Source organism: Macrotis lagotis, chromosome 4, assembly GCF_037893015.1.
Source record: "Macrotis lagotis isolate mMagLag1 chromosome 4, bilby.v1.9.chrom.fasta, whole genome shotgun sequence".
Taxonomy (NCBI): domain Eukaryota; kingdom Metazoa; phylum Chordata; class Mammalia; order Peramelemorphia; family Peramelidae; genus Macrotis; species Macrotis lagotis.
Window position 1 is genome coordinate 129,949,880 of NC_133661.1, and position 21,829 is coordinate 129,971,708.

The window sequence follows — 21,829 nt, forward strand, 5'->3', positions numbered from 1 at the left end:
AGGAGGAATGTTATCCCCAAGTGTCCACAGTCTCCCAATAATGCTATAGTTTTCATAATAGCTTTATTTTCTTTTTCTCCTTTTTGCCACTTAAGGCTGATAATGCTGGGTCCTCAATGCTATTTTCCAGATAATAAACACTATTTACAGGTTTCAAAGCTACTAAACTGAGTTAGTACTAAACAAGCAATAAACCCAATCCTAAAGCTAAATTGCAATGCTACTAATAATGGATCGGATAAACTGTAAGTAAGGTACGTACCTGCAAAGTGCTAAGAAGTTCATGTAGATGAACAATACTCTGGATAACTTGCTGCAGGGAAGACAAACAAAAACAAAAAATACTGACTTTAAGGAGTTTCTTAGATCTCAGAACTCACCATAACGTTATGGTTATTTAAGGAGAAAAACATGTCTTAAAAAATCTCACAGGGTGCCTCTATATTTTGTGAAATCTCCTCAGATCTTGACCATGAATTCTAATATAGACTTATTTTTCCTGGGAACACATTTTCCATCTTTTATTTGACTTTCTCACAGTTACCTGTGGGTGACTAATTTCTCTTAGGTTCAACCCATTTTATAATAGTTCTGCTATTGTATGTATTTCAGAAAATATGCTCAGCTCTTTGTCAAGGTAAAGGGTTATATTATTAATTGGATAGCTTCTGGTAAGGGCTCATTGACACTCCTTCCACGGCTCCAAGGAGTTGCTATCTGCTCAAATTGCTTGTAAAGCTCAAAGATTGGGCCAAGCAGCAGATTGGCCATGATTTTTAGTGGTATTTATGTATTATTTTAAAATAAATTAACATTTAAAACTGTACTGTTTTATTAGATTCTTAACTGTTTTTAATGTGACATTCACCAAGTTTTTGAGAGTTGCTCTCCAACCTCAGTTTCCTCGTAAACTCCACTGCACCAATTTGCAGAGCCCATAGGGTTACTTCTTAACTATCCAGTAAATCTGTTCTGTACTTCTGTGTCTTTCCTCAGTTGATTCAAATGTGTAAGAAGATAGGGAAACAGGAAGTCCTGACTCTAGTAGTCAGTCCTTCAAGTAGTAAGTATTCCAAGCTTCATTCCATTTTGAAACAAAATATTTCTGATCAGGCCACTGCAGTTTTTATATCTTTGTGGACTTAATAGCAATTGCCCACAGTATTCCTTACTGAGGAATAGTTTATTTCTTTATTATATGGTTCACAAAATGGAAAACTCATCAAGTATGACATATTTTTAAGAACTTGACTTGAAATACTCCTCAAATACTTCTTAAAAGCAAACACATTCATGTGCTACAGTAGGAAGAGCACTGGAATGTAGGGAGTGAACTGAATTTAAATCTCAGCTTTGCCACTTACCATGTTGTGACTTTGGGCAAGTCAAACTCTCTAAACTTTAGTTCCTTCATCTGTACAAATGAATGTGTTGAGGTGGGTGCTCACCAAAATTCTCCACACCATCCTCACCCTCCCAGTTCTAAAATCCTGTAAAAAATATCTCAATACTATGTTTCTTCTCTTGAAGAATCAAATATTTATATGGAAAAATCAAGTCTGAAAAGTAAGAACACCTGCAAAGACTACTATAGCCCTGAAGGAGCAAGAGAACTAGGATCTTAATAGACTGTGATTAACTATGATGAAAAGGAATGGTATTCAAATAAAAGTCCATAACTTAGAGAGAGTGGGGCTGCTTTATACTTTAAAATATGTGAAAAAGGAGCACTAAACACTAACTTTACTTCCTCCTCCCACCTTCAACATACACACAAACTCTAAACTTGGGATTTTTGTAGGATAAAAGTTTTAATTAAAACTTTCATTATCTTAAATTTTCATTTCTAATAATGTGAACCAACCTTTGGTCTGAGGACAAACTATTAAGTAAATTTCATATACTTGTCATTTCTTTCTTTCTTTCTTTCTTTTTTTTTTTTAAGATTTTTCAAGGCAATGGGGTTAAGTGGCTTGCCCAAGGCCACACAGCTAGGTCATTATTAAGTGTCTGAGACCAGATTTGAACCCAGGTACTCCTGACTCCAAGGCCAGTGCTCTATCCACTGCGCCACCTAGCCACCCCTTGTATACCTGTCATTTCAAAAGATGTGATAACAAGTAACTGGCCTATTTAGAACTCCTTAGCTTCCTGCTAGAAACCAATGGGGTACTGCTGAGGCTTGGCTGAAGATAGGGAGATAAAGTAAAATTAATTTACAGGACTATTTACATGATCCAAATTTAAAAATTAAAGCCAGGATTGTGTATTTATACGTGGTAAATAAAACAAGAAAATATATCCTGCTTCTAAAAAATAGTACAAAACATCCTTACCTCGCTGTTTCTTTTCAACACAAAGACCACATTAGCATTTCCACTCTATAAAGACATAGGAAAAACAGAAGAAAATGTATTTTCTCTATGAAAAAATAGATACAACAGGCTAATCAGATGACAGTTTTGGCAAAGAGAGAACTATTATTGTCTCGTATGGAAATTAATACTTTCTATTTAGAAGAAAATCTGGTATCACATTAAGGTTGATTTGAGACAGATTTGCTAAAGTTGAAAAGTGAGGACTGCCACAGAAGATTTTATATGGGTCTCTTTTTGATACACAGATTCTGAGGAAAAACATAGGGTTTGACATGGCTATAATTTCTGCCAACTCAGTTTGGCCAATAAAATTGTCTAAAAGTTGGAAACTGTCAAAATGTTTATATTCTAAATGAATTAAAGGATTACCTTAGGATAAAAATAATCAAAGCTTCTAAAACTCATGGAATTTTAAGTCAAAGAAGAAATATAGTTTCAAAGGAATACCTTTTTCAGACCACTGTCTGATTCAGTCCTCCGAAGATCTTGGCCATCATCTCCATCTTCCTTCTCACCACCACCTTAATAAATAAAAGTGAAATTATTGACGAAGGAAATGGAACTTGCCAATTCATGATAGGATGTAGAACAAATCAAAACAGAACTTTATCAATAACTTATAAAGGAAACCATTTAATTAAAAGAGGTAAATTTTAGTATCATCCTTCCTAAAGTCAATAAACTGGAAGGAAAAATGAAACTGAGGAATATATGAAAATAGTACTCTTCCCCTCTAGCCTCTGCCAGATATGAGAACTTCAAGAACATCCTTTTTATTCTGGGGTCACATAAGACCCTGAACAAGAGGTACTGTAATTAGGGATGGAGAGAGGGAAAGGAGAGTTTTTTTTAAAACACTTAAGTACCTTTGTAGATGTAAACTATTAATGATTCTCTTATAGGCTGGAGTCTGAACCTTAGTCTCCCCTCTGCCACTTTTAAAACAAAATTTTTTAAATGAGGCATTTTCTTTCACAATTAAATGTGCCATTTTATTTAGAAATATGAGAAGCTGCAATTCCACCTAAGGTTCTTCCCCTCATGTTGGCTTTAGGATACTTTGCAAACACCCATGATATAAATACTGATGTTGAAGGGCAGACTATTTCCTCTTTGATATTTATGACTTGCATGTGTGTGTGTGTTGGCAAAGTAGTTCTTCCATCACATGCATCTTTGCAGCATTCCTAAAATCCAATCAATGGATCAGTCGTTATCTACTCTGAGTAAATATATCTTTTTACCAAAGTCACAGATGATGGGGATGAGGTGAATATACTGGTTGTAAAACATGTATCCATCTGAGGTCAAGATAGTAATGTGATTTGTGGAAGTGAAAGAGAACAGTGTGGGGGGAAGGGGGGTTTAGGACAAAGAAAGGGAACAGACTTCATATACTAAACTCTGTAATCTAATATGCACAAAATTCAGATGACAGAGATTTTATTACTTAGAACAGGATAAAAAAAGTGTCAGAGGAAGACAACACAGAAATGAAACTCAATCAAAAGGACACATGGGGATATGGGGATAAGTGTGTACACACACACACACACACACACACACACACACACACACACACACACAAACACATGCAGTCCCCAACTTATGGCCAGGTTGTCATCCAAAAAAATCATCTGTAATTTAGGGCTCAGAACACATTTTGAAGACTGTAGTCCAATTCCTGGGTTAGCCCACAAAATCCTATTTAACCCATAATGTAGCTAAACTATAGTGCTAATATTGTACTAGCCTGAATTCTGGGTCCTGGGAGCAGGGGGCCATGACAGAGCGTTAATAGGAGAAGTGTTTCCTCCCCCTTTCTTGGGTGCAGGGCTGGCCCTAGGCAAAATTTTGAAATAGGCGAAGTTTGTTTTTGGAACCCTCCCTTCTTCTTTTCTATTCCCCCTCTCCCATTTCTTAAATCTCCTTCTTTCCTGATGTTCCTGGTGTTTAAACCTTAAGGCTCCCAATGTGGAATTTCCCCACCTCCCAGGTCTGCCCCACAGAATATTCTATTCCTCAAAACTTTCTACTTTCCTTCTTCTCCAAATCATAATTTCTACTCCTTCAGTTTAACTAAGTGAGATTTAGAAAGAAAATACCTGCATCAAACTAATTTATGCTAATATGTGAAAGAATGGCAGAAATTACCATCTCACCACCCTTCTCTGAAATGTCATCCAAAGAAATATCTTTAAGTAGTGGAGTTTTCACTTCTTGTAATAAAGTAAAAGAATATGCAATATATTTTTATTAAGGGTCACCCATTCTGCCTAGGAGACAGTACTACATCAGAACTTATAATAAACTATCCCACTTTTAACACCTTTTCACTTTTTTCTACTTCTGAGTTCTGAGTAGTGTATGATATTCTTTACAAGTACCAAGACTTTTGTTCCCATGTCACTAAATACAGGGGTTCTAGCTATGGATGCAGAACAGGGCCCATTCCTAGAATGGGCTAAATGAACTAAAAATCAGTTATGTAGGTGGGGAATGCCTGTATAGGAACTCAAACTCAAACACATCTACCTTTTGAGGCATTCATCTGGTGGCTGTCAAATCCTCCAAAGGTTTCTGCTCTCCGAGGTAAAGAAACTGGGCCAACTATTCCTCCTCCTTCTTGCTCCATGGTGCTGCTGATGGACTGACCAAGTGTGCCCCCGAGGCTGCCACTCACTAGTCCTTGTAGCATCTCCACTAAAAAAAAAATGAAAAGGGAATTGACAAATTTTAGCACTGATAAGAGAAGAAAATAAAAATCATAGGAACTAATGAAAAAGAGTATAACAGAGCAGACTATTCTGCTCATAGGTCAACCTTATCTCCATGCTACTGAACTGACCATCCTACACACCTCAATGCATTCTCTTTACAATTCTGCCACTGAGAAGTCCCTTATTTCCTTCCAGACTCAGTTCAAACGTGCTCTCTGTATCATGACTCTAAACTGGGGTCCATAAAGGGCTGCTAGAGAGATTTCAGGGTATATGAACTTGCATGGCAAATATTATAGAACATCTTCATTTTTGATAACTACTAATGGAATTAGCATTTCTTTCAATTATGAATTTAGGTAATAAACCACAGAAATACTAGATTTACCAGCATGACAAGGGGATGCTATGACCCAAGATTAAGAACCCTTGTTCTTACATAAAGTTACATAAAAATCACTTTCTATTCACACACACACACAAACACACAAGTACTATGTATATGTATATATACACACACATACATGTATATCTATTTGGTATCTGGCATAGAGTAGGTACCTAATAAATTCTTGTAGGGTGAACTCTGGCCAGTTTTAGACCCTCAGTCTAATTTATATATAACCTAAGAAATTTGTGATCAAGAACAGAATACCATAAGTCAATGTCAATAATATCAATACCAGAGAGAACAATGAGTGTCAGCCACCTACCTTCATTTATTGCACTTTTCATGATGGGCCCTCCTTTGGGAACCTCTTCAGTGTTGGATCTGAATAGTATCCTGGAGCCATGAGTTGGTGAAGTGTCTTCTGATAAGGGTGTACTGCAGTCTGTCATATCTCGAAAAATCATCTCCTTTTCCTCCAACAGAGTTAAGATCTGCTGATCCTTCTGTTGAAGTTGCTCTGCAGGATGGACAAAGGGACCAACTCTGAGTAAAAGCCAGCCTGCAAACTCTGTAAACTACACTTTATTTGAGACTTGAGTGCCATCTGGTGGTACTTTATGAAAAAGGGATAGGCTAATCAGGAACCTTAACCTATTCTTGGAGCAATCTTATCATCTTCAGTTTCATGAACTTGTCAAGGTTGGAAGCCTATCCAGGAAGGGAACCTAAGACTATCCCAGATGTCTTTGATTATGGTCTTACACAAAAACAGATATACTACACAGGATTTTATTATTTATCGTTATTTTGTAACATCTCTTGTTTTCTGATTAAAACAGGATGGTTTTGGCTAAAACTTGTCTACAAGAGTATTATTTGACTCTGGATCCAATTGCTAACTGAACTGTTTTTCAAAGTCATTCAGGATACTTACAGTGTGTAAACCTAGAACTGGCAGTAAAATTCAGGGATCTTTTATTACCAAAAAAAACTCATTCATTTTGGGTTTCTTGTGAACCACCAATCTTGGCTAAGTTCTCTATAACATAAAATACCAAGACAATGATCACTGCACCAAATTCTACTACTGGTATTGCATGAATGGTGGTGTCTTCTGAATCAACAGTATTCTTTTGCTTTCCTTTCTTAGATCCTATTTGGGTCTCTCTAGTCTAGTGCCCCTTTCTATTACCTCCCCTAATAACAAAAAAAAAAGGGGGGGGGGAGAAAAGCAAAGCAATGACCCTGTAAGACAAAGGATACCAGTCCATTACTAGCATAGTTATTCAGAAGCCTTTTTTACTATTTAGAGATCATTTTGTCTTGATCCTGGTTTTCCCTTTAACTAACTAAATATACACTGCCCATATTTAACTGATAGTTGGGACACTACAGGCCAGTGACTGAATAGCTGCTATCCATTACATTCCTTCATGCCTTCAGAAGTCACACAGGGCTAATGGAGGTCCTGACCTCTCTTAATAGCTTTACCTTTTAATTCCCGGGCTTTTGCATCCAACAATTTCTTTTCTTCTTCATTTTCACTGGGGATTCCTTCATCTTCATCTCTGTTCCTTTAAAAAACAACAGGCTTCATAAGCATATGTCATCAGTTACCCTGGTTACTGCCAAGTGATCATAAAAGACCACAAAGAAGCTTCATGAGTAACAGGAATAAAACTATCTGATCTCTTAACTTACAGGGCATTGATAGTATCTTGAATGATTTGAATCCAACTATTTCGTTCCTCCTTAGAGTTGGCATGGACTTCAACCATCTCTGGATCCTTTATTCCCATACTGATTAGGAATAAACCCTTCTCTTCATGGGCTACTTCTCGTACAATCAACTTCTTTAATGAGATAACTGTTGATTTTTGGTCCTTGAAAAGGAAAGCAAAAAAGGGGTAAGAAAATGCATTCAAAGTAAGATCTTATTGCTGTCCTTAGTGTATTTATTTGGTGTCACCCACACACACACACAGAAACAGACACATATACACTTACACAGACTTAGCATCTTTAAGGGAAAGATCTGTTACCCACAAGTAAATTAGTTTGACCAAAGAGAAGAAAATATTGCCAACAGTGAAATAATATAGAATTAGAAAATTTTCAGCAATTTTTACAAGATAAATCCTACCAGGAAGACACAATGATCATTCTGATGATTTGGTTATCAGTTTCATGAATGAATTTGATTTGTGTGAACAGGAATGGAATAAATATTTCAGTGAATCCAGTTAGGAATCCCTAACCCCCAAGATTCGAAATTACCAAACACACAAGTTACAACACCAAAGTCAGGGATTTGTAAATGTGTCCTGGACATTAAGTTGAAAAGGTGGGAAGCAATACAGTGTGAACAGTCATTACTTAATGAGGTTGAAACAGTACATTAGAAAAAGCACATAGGTAAAGAAAGTATTTTAAGCTTACCAGTGATGCAAAGACATACTTCTGATCTTTTTCTTGAAGGAAAATCAGAAGGTCAGTGAGTAGAATTGCCTGGACTTCTAAAGTGAAGGTGAAGAGAAGAGAAAAATAAAATATTCATTTACAAGCCAACCACGTCTAGTAAGATTTATTTAGCAATATATTCCGAGGATATGAATGATGACCTGAGATCATTATTATGACTGAGTATACTTTATCTAAATTTCTCGAGGATTCAGGTTCAATTACTATTCTTCCTATTTAAAAGGTTTCATTGAGAGGGGAGGAGTTTGTAACTCAAAAGATAGAAAACATTATAAAAATGCAAAATGTTTAATTTTTGTTAATTAAAAAGTTATTGCACAAAATCAATGCAACCAAGATTAAAAAGAATGCAGAAAGCTTTTACATTTACACAGCCAGCATTTCTGATAAAGGACTCATTTCTAAAACATATAGAGAATTGAGTCAAATTTTTAAGAATACAAGTCATTTCATGATAAAGGATATGAAAAGGTAGTATTTTCAGGTAAAGAAATTAAAGTTACCCATAGTCATATAAAATGCTTTAAAAATTAGAGAAATGCAAATTAAAACAACCAATAAGATTTTTGCTGATATGACAGAAAAGGGAAATGATAAATGTTGGAGTTATGTGGGAAACTGGGACACTAAAGCATTATTAATGTGAATTGTGAACTAATCCAACCATTCTGGAGAGAAATTTGGAATAATGCCCACAGAGATAAAAAACTATGTATATCTTTTGATTCAGTAATACCACTACTAGGTCTGTATCTCAAAGAGAACATAAAAAAGGAAAAAGGACCCAAATGTACAAACATATTTATAGCAGCTCTATTTTGTAGTGGCAAAGAATTGGAAATCAAGGAGAGCCCTTCAATTGGGGAATGGCTGAACAAACTGGCATATGAACGGGATGGAATACTATTGTTCTGTAAGAAATCATAAGTGGGTAGATCCAGAAAAACCTGGAAAGATTTACATAATATGCTTAGAGTAATGAGCAAAACCAGGAGGACATTATATTTATCAAGAGCAACAGCACATGATGATCACTATGATAGACTTAGCTCCTCTCAGTAGTTCAATGAGTAAAGATAGTTCTAAAAGACTTGTGATGGAAAATGTCATCCACATCTGAATGGAGTCTGAATGTAGACTATTTTCACTTTTAAAAATGTTTTGTTTTTTCTTATTTTTTCTTTTGTTCTGATTCTTCTTTCACAACATGACCAATATAGAAATATGTTAAATATGACTGTACATTATAACCTATATCAGATTCTTCATTGTCATGGGAAGGGGGAGGGAAGTAGAAAACGGTTTAACTCAAAATCTTAAAAAAAATGAATGTTGGAAATTAGAATAAAAAAATTAAAATTAAAATAAAAAGATTTCCTTGACTGTAAAAGTCCTGGCTCTAAAACAATTCTAGGGGTGGCTAGGTGGCGCAGTGGATAGAGCACCGGCCCTGGAGTCAGGAGTACCTGGGTTCAAATCCGGTCTCAGACACTTAATAATTATGTAGCTGTGTGGCCTTGGGCAAGCCACTTAACCCCATTTGCCTTGCAAAAAAAAAAACAACACTAATAAAAAAAAAAAAAACAATTCTAGAAAGAGACATTAGCAAGAGCACTCTAAAAAGGATCATGATGGCAATCAATACATTTAAAATAAAAATGATAATCTACTAAATATCTTGTGTTGTTCATAATGTTGCTCAGAGACTATTTCTTACCAAAGTCTAGACTTTGGCAGCTGGGGAAATGCGTGGGGTAGAAAAAGGGAACATTGCCAAAAGGTGATGCATGTGAATAACCAAGTCCAATGAAAGGAGGGCATTCTTCTCTTCCACCCCTCAATAAGCAGTTATTATGAATGAACAATGCTCCTTCCAAGATTCTCTCAAATTTAACAAGATTGCAACTAGAATCACATCTACTATGTCTCTTGCCTCCACTCCAACACTGGGTGCTCAAGTGCTGTATACACATTGTAAGCATAGTTAAAAAAAAACACTCAATTTTTCTAACTGGGGATGTACTCTTTGTGTAAAGTAGGTTTCTAGAATAATTACACAAATCCATTTTCAAAAATTCATTCAATGGTAAGACCAAAACGTTTACAGATTTGCTATATAAGGTAGCCTAGTGAGTTAGCCCATTACTGGTAAAGGTTTAGAACTGCTTCTTTTTGGAATGGAATTTACGTCAATATATACCATTACCTCTCAGGACATAAACAGTCCTTATCCCAAGGGACTGGCATCCCATGTAACTACTCTGTTAAATGTCTGGAATTCCTTTTTTCTTTCCATGAAATTCAAATGAAAGCAGTTAAAAAAAGAGTCGACTTTTGGTTCGTAAACACCATGAAAAGTCTTAAGTTTTCAGCCCAGAGAACAGTAGTTTTCCATGTACAACATTTAGTCATGACATCAATTGATCTTTTTGTGATTGTTTTAAAAAACCTAGGTGCCAAAAAATTTGAAATACAGGCCCTAAGTACACTGCGTCCTGAGTTTTATATCATCAATGTCAATGGCTAGAGAAAAACAAACCCACCCTTTATTTTAGAATGCACAATGCTGGCTGTTCTTGCTGTTAAGTTGGCTTGGGAGAGAGAGTGACTATACACATTGCTCTCTCCACTGGAAGTTTTGAGACCTGAAAACTTGTCATCATCTGGACATAAATGCAACTCCAGCAGCTGGATTCCATTATTATTATTTTTTCCTCTTTAGCAAAGAAGAAATACCTTATTTTAAATGAGGGAGAATAAAGTCTTAGCTCCAAATGGCAACATTAAGAAACTCTGGGCTTTTAATAATAGGGTGGGTAATTATAGGATGGCAAAGTTGCCTTCTAGAAATACAAAAGTCATACTGTAACCATACTGGTAAAGAAAAGAGAACCAGGACTCAGGAAATCTGGGTTCCAGTTGTAACTCCATGAACAACTTGCTGAATGATCTTGGGAAATTTCTTAACTTTTCTGTGCCTCAGTGAGACAATTAAAATGAAGAATTAGAGGAGATGATCTCTCTTCCAGGTCTAAAATATAATTAACTCTTAATTATAGACTTTTCAGATTGGGTTTTTCCCCCTTAAGATCCTGTCAGCAGAGTGTCCTCAATCAAAAGATTGTCAGGGAATCCTTTACTAGGTTTGATGGTATTCATTTTTTTTTTCTTTTTAGGTTTTTTTGCAAGGCAAATGGGGTTAAGTGGCTTGCCCAAGGCCACACAGCTAAGTAATTATTAAGTGACTGAGGCCAGATTTGAACTCAGGTACTCCTGACTCCAGGGCCGGTGCTCTATCAACTGCACCACCTAGCCACACCAATGGTATTCTTTAAATGCATATTTTTCCATAAAGAAAAACTTTTCCTTTAAAATTTCTGATAACAATAGTAATAGCAACATTTGACATTTACAAAGTGCTTTAAAATGTACATTTTACAGACATTATCTCACATGAAACTTGCAACAGTCATTCAAGATAGGTATGACAGTTGTTATCATTCCCATTTTACAGGTGAGAAAACCATGTTGCTCCAAGACAAATTCTTACCTAATCAACTTCAGAGAGTAATCTTATTTGATTCTAACTCTAAAAAGTACAACCATCAGTCTAAAATAGGATGTGAGTAAAATACTCTAGAACTTAAACGTGCTCAACAATAGGAATGATTATTACTGTTGTTGTCACTGTTATTATTTCAGTTATTTCTCACTGTTAAGTCCACTGGAGAAATAAAGGTAAGGAATTTCAAGAATTCTTTTTTATACTTGAAGTCAATGGGCTTAGAGTTTCAACTTAATTTTACTTGTTTTAAGAAAATAGGTAAAATCTATATTTAATTTACCTTATCTATTCTCCTACTTCATTTGAGATATGCACACATGACTAAGAAAAAAATAGTTGTTTAATAACATGATGACTTGCTATGGCTAATAAAATCAAGGACTTTTGGAGGAGCAAAGTAGCATAAGGTTCAATAGCTACACGTGAACTAAAAATTTGCTCTTGTTTTTAACCTAATGTATTAGTAAGTGTCCATGCATATCTGCCAGATATAATCTATATCAAAGAAAAGGTGGATTGAGGACTTCCTTCTTCTTTTAATGCAATCTGGCTTGGTCACACATACTAGTGTTTTAGATGTTTCACCTTTCAACCTCCCTGCTGAATTCCTCAGGAAGAGACTCCCATCTCGAACAAGCTTTTTTCGTTTCAAATCTTCCTTGGCAAACATCTGTCCACTCTTCATCCTCATAATCGACTTGCTATCTGTTTTGGTATAAATCTCAGTGAGACGGATTTTCTTTTCATAATTTGCAACTTTGCTGTCCACTGCTCCAATCACGTCTTTCACCAGGCTCAGGGACTGGGCCAGTTCTTCTTGTTCTAAATCATTTTCTTAGAAAGAGAAAAAGGAGGAGACTTTTGATTTCTTTTCTTAAAAAGGGGGGGGGGAGAAGCCCATCTTCTTAACTTACCAGCCACATTCAGATACTATTTCTTCTTTTCCCATTTGTGTTAATATAGAGTGATATAAAAATAATTGCTTCACCTGAGTCAATTCACCTGAGTCAATTCAAAACTGTTCTTATGCTTCAATAAGTTACAATGAAAACTTTTATACTACACTGAAAACATACTGAATTCTAAATTGGAAAACTTACAACAAATAATTTTGGTGGTGAAAAAGACCAGGCTTTATGTCCACATTTTTAAACTTATTTTTTGCCTAAATCTTAGAATTATAGCCTCCTTTGAAGATAGGAACAGTGCCTTCATTTTTGTAATTGAGAGTAAATAACAGTAAGCATGTAAGGAATAAACTTGATGGCAGCTTTGAGCCTAGGATATGAACTCTGTTGGGAAAACTAGTGGGGATCAATTCAGCTATCAAAGTAGCTCTGAATGAGATAGAATCATGTAAACATCTTGTCCTTTTTCTTTCTATTGCCCACCTTTATAGTCTAGACAAAACTTTTCTAGCATTAAATTATCTAGAGAACATGAACCTAAGGAAAAGACAAAATGAAAACTTCTAATCAGAAGAAAATGAAGTCACTATTTCAGTGACTCATTGCTCTTACTAGGCACGGTATACAAAGCGAACATAATCTGAAAGAAAAGACAAAAAAGAAAGTTACCTTTGGTACACTGTAATATTCTTTGTAACAAAACTGGATATTTGGTAATGCGTTGGGTTACAAGTAAAATGCATTCTGGGATACCCAACCTCCTGACAATTGTGCTGCTCATCTTCTTCTGAAAAAGGAAAGAAAGGCTATAATTAAAAAAATGACCAAAAATTGATCCTCTTGAATATTTTTGATCCACTGGATTTTATACATTCACATGAATATGAAGAGAGGGAAAGTACACACCTTTACAAAGGCCTGAAAGCGCTTATCCTTGGTGTGAAGGTCTTTGAAATAGTTCACAGACTGGTTGTGCTGACCACAGAATTTGCCATATGTTTTTTTTAGGCGTTCTGCATTCTCACCTGAAAACTACAGAGGAGGGAATGAACATAACACTAAGTGAGGCAAGGTAGTATACAATGGCTTTTCATTAACAAATACCAGAACAGACTTCCCATTTGCTTATAGATACTATTACCTGAGAAAAGGCTAGTTAAGTCAGCTCAAATATGGCAAACTATTAAGGGCCATGAAAAGTCAACATAGATAAGCAGGAAACACTTATTTGGGAAAAGTATGAAATGTCCTAGGAATTATTCTGAAGATACTTTAAGCATTTTACCCTAAGTGTAGACAAAAGGCAATTAAAACTAACAGAACTAATTCCTACTGACAAAAGGTTTGTTTATCTGTTTGGTTTATATGAAGTTAATACTTAATGATTGTCCCAAATGTTTTTCTGAATTAGATGCTCCATTTGAAGACAGAAGCATCTGTTGAATTATTTTCATGAAGGCAGGAGATCTGGTTTTGGATCTAACTTTTTTTTTTTAGGTTTTTTTGCAAGGCAAATGGGGTTAAGTGGCTTTCCCAAGGCCACACAGCTAGGTAATTAATAAGTGACTGAGGCCAGATTTGAACTCAGGTACTCCTGACTTAAGGGCCAGTTCTCTATCCACTGCGCCACCTAGCTGCCCCTTGGATCTAACTCTTAATGGATTTGAAACCATAAGCAAATCATCATTCTTTGCCAAATCTGAGTTTTCTTCTGGTAATGATATTTGCATTACCTATCTACTTCACAATTTGTGAATTGCTTATGAGTTGATCATAACAAAAAGTTATTATGTCACTTATATCAGTCATGCTGCTTCCAGTGTTCAGAGCTCTGTAGAGATATTGTGTAATCGACTTTTTAAGTTTTTTTTGCAAGCTAGGTAATTAGTAAGTGTCTGAGGCTGGATTTGAACTCAGGACCTCCTGACTCCAGGGCTGGTACTGACTTATTTTTTATAAATTTTAGTTTTTGCAAGGCAAATGGGGTTAAGTGGCTTGTCCAAGGTCACACAGCTAGGTAATTATTAAGTGTCTGAGGCCGGATTTGAACTCAGGTACTCCTGACTCCAGGACCAGTGCTCTATCCACTGTGCCACCTAGCTGCCCCTCCACAATGACTTCCTTTTGGTTCTCACTTTCTATGATTTTGTGATGTCATTCGAATGAGCCTCAACTACAGAAAATTTGCCTTTCAGAGCTGGAAAAACCACATTTTTAAAACATAGACATCCTTACAAAAAAGAACGTCTATCAAATTTTAGATACTCCAGTCCTATTTTCTCAATTCCCAAACCTCTCCACAACCAGCCCTGACCCATGCAGGACGTACATTCCCTTGAACAAATGGGAAAATCCTCCAAGTGAATGTATATATTAACTTTCCTGCTACTCCTCTATCCACTGTACCACCTAGCCACCCACTAATTGACCTTTTAAGTATAATTGATTCTTACAATAAACTTTTCAGAGGTAGCAGGTATGTTTTACAATTTCCATTTTACATATGGGTAAATAAGTGGTGGGGCAGAATTAAGAGTGATAACACCACTTAATTTGTACCTGATTTCTACTTTTCTTTACTAGTTCACACATGACCAGTTTATTGAATGCATGGGACTCAAAGAGGAACCTTAGACACTTCCCACTGCTGACCTGATTCACAAGGACATCTCCTATCCTTCTGATAAGAAAATTCTTTTCACTTTTTTCCACCAGGGATTCCTTCTTTCTTTCCAGAATTCTCTGAAAGAACTGGCTGTGGATACTGAGGAGCTCATCCAAACAAGGAAACAGCTTTTCCACCATTTGCTGCTCAAAGAGTAGGTCTGTCATCATTCCTCGGCTATACACATCACTCATGATTTTCAAAGTGCGGATGTGATGTAATTCTGTCTGCATCAACTCTGGGTAGGGGGGAAAATTAATCTATTAGTTAATCAACAGACATTTAAGTAATCCAATTCCATGTGCTAGGTATAGAATTTTATTTTATTTTATTTTTTTGGTTTGGGGAGAAAGGAAGAGAAATTTTTCTATTATTTGACCAATCCTTTCAGTTTAATCCATATGGACCCCCTACATTCCAACTTTCTGTGTTTTGGTCTCCCCTTTTTTTTGACTTACAATGGCTTCATTATGAGAAGTCTTCACTGAACTAGAAGTCATTGGATATCTTATTGCTGGTTCTTTACTGTTAAGTAACCCTAGTCGCATTGGCTGTTCTGCAATCTCTCTTGTTGTAGATTGCTATTGTTTCTCTAGATTCAGTGCTACATAATGGAGTTGAAGAATAGAAGTTCTACTCTCAAAGCAGTTCTATCCCTCTGTCTGTTGCATGAGAACAGTAATGTGCCTCGAGTTGTAGAAACATCGTAAGAGTCTCTCAAATAAAATTACAGTTGCATAGTATAATGAAGGGTCTCACCATAAATCACCTCTTGCCGCTTGACTATATCCTTCTTTTGTTGTTTCAAAAATTTGCTATCTACTATCCGGCTCCAGGATTCTGCTTCCAGCTGTTTGGAATCCATTTCAAAATCTCCCATGAGCTGTCCTTCATTCATATCAGTACCTACCCCCAAAACAGTAGAATTCAATGACCAGAATTAAAAGTCTAGGAATTCCTAATAAGTCTATGATCTCTTTGCCTCCAATGTTAACAATTCTTTTCTCAAGCCCCTAAAACTGAGTTTTCTTCATTTTTAACAGCAATATAGGAGGAAGAAAAGGGAGGGGAGGATTCTGAAATAAATTTCCTGGGACTAAAAAATTATTAATGCATTTCTTGTATAATTACAATGATGGTATAATCAGAACTTGATCAAGGGAGCAGCATCTATAAGTGAAAAGTAATTAATCCATAATCTCATTCCACTTACTTTTAACTTAATAAAATTACAAAGAATAAAAGAGTCCTAAGAAATTCATATGTCTTTAGGAGCTGTTCACAAATAGCTAAAACTATCTGAAGGAAGAAAAACATTTGAATTTGTAGTATCCAAAGACTTAATCAATAACCTATGTATGATGGAAAACTAATTAGTAACTAGGAAGCTTCTGACCACCACTGTAATATAATTAGCTTAACAACTTAATATTTTCACAGGTAAGGCAGGTTTTTCTCCTCACCAACATCTGCCTTAAATTCCTTGCTTTTATTTAGTTAGCTAATGGAGCATACTGCTATGACTCTGCAGATGAACAAATGTAAACCATATCTTCTTACCCTCATCAGTGAGTGACTCTGTGGACTCATTGACCTTGCTGATTTTATTTAAAGAGTCTGTTGAATGGGACAGGAATTTCCAGGTGTTTGCCATGTTCTCATCATTGACAACTCTGAGGACAAAAGGAAGCCCATAATGTCAAATATTCTTGGAAAATTATAATTTTCTTTCAAAAATGAATACCTGAAAAATTAACTGTAAAACCATTTCAATTGACTGAAATAACACTATATATTAATGAAGATAATTCACGGATGAAATTCACAGCAACATATGCCAGTTACAAACCAAAATGAAAAAAGTGACAAGATAGAAATTTGAACTTTTCAACTATGTTTCACCTACTTGTAAAGGAAACTCAAGAGTACTTCTCCCCAGTCATGTGAAATAATTTCTTTTCCTATATTAGAAGTAATCTCTTTACTTGGAAGTCACTGTGAACCCATTTCATCTTTCCTTTCTAATTCCTGACAACTATTTTGAAACATTTGCTGTAAATATCCTTGGGCTGTATCTTTTCTAACCCAAACCATTTGTAAACAGGCTCTAACTAAATACATTTAAAAATCACTGCCCAACAAAACAAATAAAATCTTAAAATTAGAATTCTGAAAAGGCCTTATGATGCTACTCCAAACCTGATACCATAAGAACAAACTGGTTGCTTTTCCCTCAATTTCTCTTGGAAATAGCTGAGAAGACTAAACAAAAGCATGGATATATGAATGATAAGGGAAGTGAAAATTTAAAAAGAGGTTTTTAATGCTTAAGTCAAGGAGTTGATTCAATTTTGCCAAAATCATTACCCTGTGATAGACGTTTGAGTCCTGAATGAGAAATGGCTTATTTTCTTGGTGGGCAGACAGATAAGCCTACACATCACAACAACCACCATCATAATCAACTCTGTGCTAATTACTCTGCAGTCAAGGCCTGAAATGTCAATGGAGGTAAAGCAACCTCTGTAGAGGAGTGAGTGCAGTCCTTTATAAAGGGCCAACAGAAGTGGGATATCTGGATACAGATAAGTTTTGAGATTTGGTGGTTACTAAGGTGGAATCAATCCTTTTCACTCCACTGATAATCATTTATAAAATGAAAATGATCTTTGTATAGACACTGCTCTGAAACATATTTTTAGTTATGAAAGTAAATTATTTTCATATGAAATATGAATCTGACATTTCAGAATATTATCAGAATAAAAAGCTCTTGGATTTTAATTAGGCCTAGTTGTCCATATTTTATCCATTGCATCATTTTAAAACTTGTTCATCAAAGGAAGTGGTTCTATTCTAGTGTACTTTTTTTAAACAAAGGCTTTTTTCTGCTTTTTTTAAAAAAATGTATTTATTTTGAATTTTATAATTTTCCCCCATCTCCCCCCTTCCTTCCTCCCACCCCCACAAAAAAGCAGTCTGTTAATCTTTACATTGTTTCCAAAACAAAGGATTCTTTAAAAAAACAAACCAATCCCATAGCAATTAAAGAGTATCAATAATCTAGACTAACTTTTATTTGTCTCGTCATCACAACTCAGTAAGCTTAGCAAATACATGCAATTTTGATCACAAAAATTCATGTGAAAACAGGATATATCCACTAGGTTATAGTGATTATATCCAGGTACCAAAAGCTCCATTCAGATATCTGAACTTACCCAGCAATATTTTGTATAGAGACACTTTTGGAAAGCGAGGTACACTGCTGCGACCTCCTGTTAGAGAACAATGGGGCCACAGAGGTCTCATCAGGCACAAGGATTGCAGAACGAGGGCGCTCTTTAGGCTGTGAGGCTAAAAAGGGAATGGAATACTGTATCATCTAATTTCTCTATTAAACTGATCAGAACTTTCAAAACATTCATTTTTAAATTTTGAGTTCCAAATTCTTTCCTTGCATCCAGCCCTTCTCCCAACCCTCAACCATTGAGAAGGCAAGCAATATGATGCACATTAATATACATGCAAAACATATTAGCTATGTTGCAAAAATATATATACTTCAATATGTATTTAAGAGTTCAATAGTTCTCTGGAGGTAGAAAGTATTTTTTCATCATGAGTCCTTTGAAATTGTCATGGATTACTGTATTGATCAGAGTAGTTAAGCCATTCAGCTGTGGCCAGAACTTTCAATGTCTATCAATATTAGGATTTTTAAAACATCTGTTAAAAGATCCTAAACCTGTATTAAACATCAAAGATTAGCTAGCTGAATAGAGATTGTCAAGTGGTTCCCAAGTCAATAATGGTAAACAAGTATACATTTTTCAAATATTCCATAAATTCATGTATTCTTGAAGTTGGAATTAACTTGAGTGCTACCAATTCCAAACCTATCACTTTATTGATTAATACAAAAAGAATTGTTAAAAACCTATTATATGTCACGCACATATCTTCCAAGACATCTTTTGAAATATGGGAGTCATCTTTGACTCTATTTCCTTACCTCTCATATACAATTAGCTGCAACAGCTTGTTGATTCTGTCTCTACTGCATCTATCATATCTGTCTCTTCACCTTTCCATTCCCACTGTAATCATCCCAACACCATCTCTCAGCTGGCCTATTATAATTGTCACCCTAACTGATATCATGCCTCCCAGTTTTTTCTCCTTTCCAATCTATCCTTCATAAAGGTGCCTGAGTAATCTTCTTAATAAAACTCTGATTATCCTCATCAAAAATGTTCAATGACACCTCAGTGCTTAAGGAATAAAGCATAACAGCCTCCTTATGGTATGCAAGACTGCAATTAGTCTCTAGCCTACCTATCTCTACCTTAACACGTATAGCTATGCATTTCACAGAATTTATACTACTGACAAATTGGACCACATCATCGTCCATTCTCCAATACTCTATTCTTCCCCCGTCACTTCCATTTGTTGACATTTCTTCTTTCCTTCAATTCTCAATTCAGATTTCAATTCACTTAGAAATTCTTCTTGCTCCTTTTTCTTCTCTCATCTGGAAAGAATTCTCACACTTCTCAGTTTTTCTGGATCTTCTTCACTTAACACATTCTGCTGTGTATCTCATGTACACATGGCTTATCCCCACCATTAGATTGTACGTTCCTTGAGCATTGATGTCTTATTTCATCTTTGTTTCCTCATGGCCTAGCCCAGGATTTGGAGACATAGAAGACACTTAAGTTTATATTTCTTATAAAGATTTCGATTATAGAAGACCTTAAAGGCCAGAGGGAAAGGTCACTGAAGATATTTAAATGAAGCAGCAACATGATAAATAAGATTTCTTTGGCCTCCAGCAAGATAAATACATTCTTTAAAGATTTATAGAAAGACATGGACAAAAATCACATAAAATGAAAAAGCACAGATGGGCTGCTTTTTATTCAGCTAAGGAATGAGCCCACATCAATGAGATCAGAGATGCATCAAACTGAGTCTGAATGGATTAGAGAAGATTTAGCAATGGAGTATAGTTAGGATGATATTATCAATGATCCAGGCAGTAAATGAGGGCCTGGTTTAGGGTGGTGGTCAAAAGGATAGAAAAGACTCAAAAGACATGAGACATCTTGGAAGAATATCTAGCATTTCAGTGACAATCTGGATAGGGAATAAAGCTAATAAGGGTGAATCAAAAGTGATTTCAAGGTTTATCTTAATTTTCAAGACTTTTCTAGTAAACCAACCAAATTTATTAAGTGTCTAGCAAGGTGCTAAGATGAGCACAACACACCATGGGCCTTGTTTTACATAATGGCTGTGGTATCTGAATGATCTTGTGCCAGTAAAATGATAGCAAATCACCTATTCCTGATGAGTTAGGTCAGTTTGTTGTCTAGTTGAAGAATTGTAAAAGTGAAGAATTTATAAAGATATCTGTAAAATCATTCCTTGATTTACTTATTTTGTAAATCTGAAGTTTCTACATGAATTTTCACAGTGTGGTTTATTTGCTGCCTGTACAAAACCAGGTCGGTCTCAGGTCTTCTGCATTTCTCAGATCTGTAACTCAGAACTTCTGTTGAAATTAACTGGTCTCAAGGGGAGAGGATCAGAGGAGGATGAAGGTTATTCATCCTGCAGCATTCTATTCCATCTTGACTTTATGTTTGACAGTGTTTGTAAGAAATGATTATTAATAACTAAAATCTTGGGGAGATTCAGAGTCCCTCATCCCAACTGCTCCCCCCCCCCACCAAGTCCTGTCTTGAAATTCAGGTTTTTGTTCAGAACATTACTGATAATGAAATTGTACTGACTTTCCTCAACTTGTTGAGAGCCCACTCAACCTTGCAAGGAATTTAATCTAACCTGAGAAAGCCCACTGTATTCTATGCAAGCTTGGGGGAGGCAGAACCTTCTGTTTACATAGCTCAAGGCTGGGTATAGCTGGGAGTGGAAGAGATATATATATATATATACATTTATTTATTTATTTATTTATTCCCCCCCCCCCCCCCCCCAGGCAATGAGGTTAAGTGGCTTGCCCAAGGCCACATAGCTAGGTAATTATTGTCTGAGGCTGGATTTGAACTCAGGTACTCCTGACTCCAGGCTCCAGGGCCTGTGCTCTGTCCACTGCGCCACCTAGCCACCCCCGAAAAGATATTTTCTTTGTCTAGATGTTGACATGATGATGGCATGACATCAGTCCCAACTGGAAAAATATAGACACCTTGAGCCCATAATTATAACTATCTTTGGTATAAGAGATATTCAAATGATCATCCTTTTATTAATGACCTGCTGACCTTATTGATAAGAGGATTAAATTACTCAGACACTATGTTGCTAGAACCTTTTCAATTGTCACAATTATGGCTAACTATTAAGGGATCAGAACCTTTCACTCTGTTTTTTTTTTTTTTTTTTTTTTTTAGTTTTTGCAAGGCAAAAGGCAAGGCTTGCCCTAGGCCACACAGCTAAGTAATTATTAAGTGTCTGAGGCTGGATTTGAACTCAAGTACTCCTGAGTCCAGGGCCAGTGCTCTATCCACTGCGCCACCTAGCTGCCCCTCACTCTAGATTCTTTTTTTTTTCAAGGCAAACGGGGTTAAGTGGCTTGCCCAAGGCCACACAGCTAGGTAATTATTAAGTGTCTGAGACCAGATTTGAACCCAGGTACTCCTGACTCCAAGGCCTGTGGCTTTATCCACTATGCCACCTAGCCACCCCC

The 21,829-nt window shown here is 36.0% G+C and overlaps 1 protein-coding gene across 2 annotated transcripts in view; it reads right to left on the reverse strand.

Moving 5' to 3' along the window:
• Window positions 1-21,829, reverse strand: part of AKAP13 (A-kinase anchoring protein 13) — a 129,952-nt gene that overhangs the window by 10,625 nt on the left and 97,498 nt on the right. For both annotated transcript variants that reach the window (XM_074234143.1, XM_074234144.1), the window contains 15 exons: window positions 18,330-18,465; window positions 16,669-16,781; window positions 15,868-16,014; window positions 15,096-15,346; window positions 13,350-13,475; window positions 13,113-13,230; window positions 12,121-12,369; window positions 7,929-8,005; window positions 7,191-7,372; window positions 6,981-7,063; window positions 5,812-6,006; window positions 4,914-5,081; window positions 2,826-2,899; window positions 2,337-2,381; window positions 263-313 (listed from right to left, as the gene is read on the reverse strand). In XM_074234143.1, coding sequence (XP_074090244.1) covers window positions 263-313; window positions 2,337-2,381; window positions 2,826-2,899; window positions 4,914-5,081; window positions 5,812-6,006; window positions 6,981-7,063; window positions 7,191-7,372; window positions 7,929-8,005; window positions 12,121-12,369; window positions 13,113-13,230; window positions 13,350-13,475; window positions 15,096-15,346; window positions 15,868-16,014; window positions 16,669-16,781; window positions 18,330-18,465 — 2,015 coding nt within the window. The remainder of the gene's footprint in view (window positions 1-262; window positions 314-2,336; window positions 2,382-2,825; window positions 2,900-4,913; window positions 5,082-5,811; window positions 6,007-6,980; window positions 7,064-7,190; window positions 7,373-7,928; window positions 8,006-12,120; window positions 12,370-13,112; window positions 13,231-13,349; window positions 13,476-15,095; window positions 15,347-15,867; window positions 16,015-16,668; window positions 16,782-18,329; window positions 18,466-21,829) is intronic.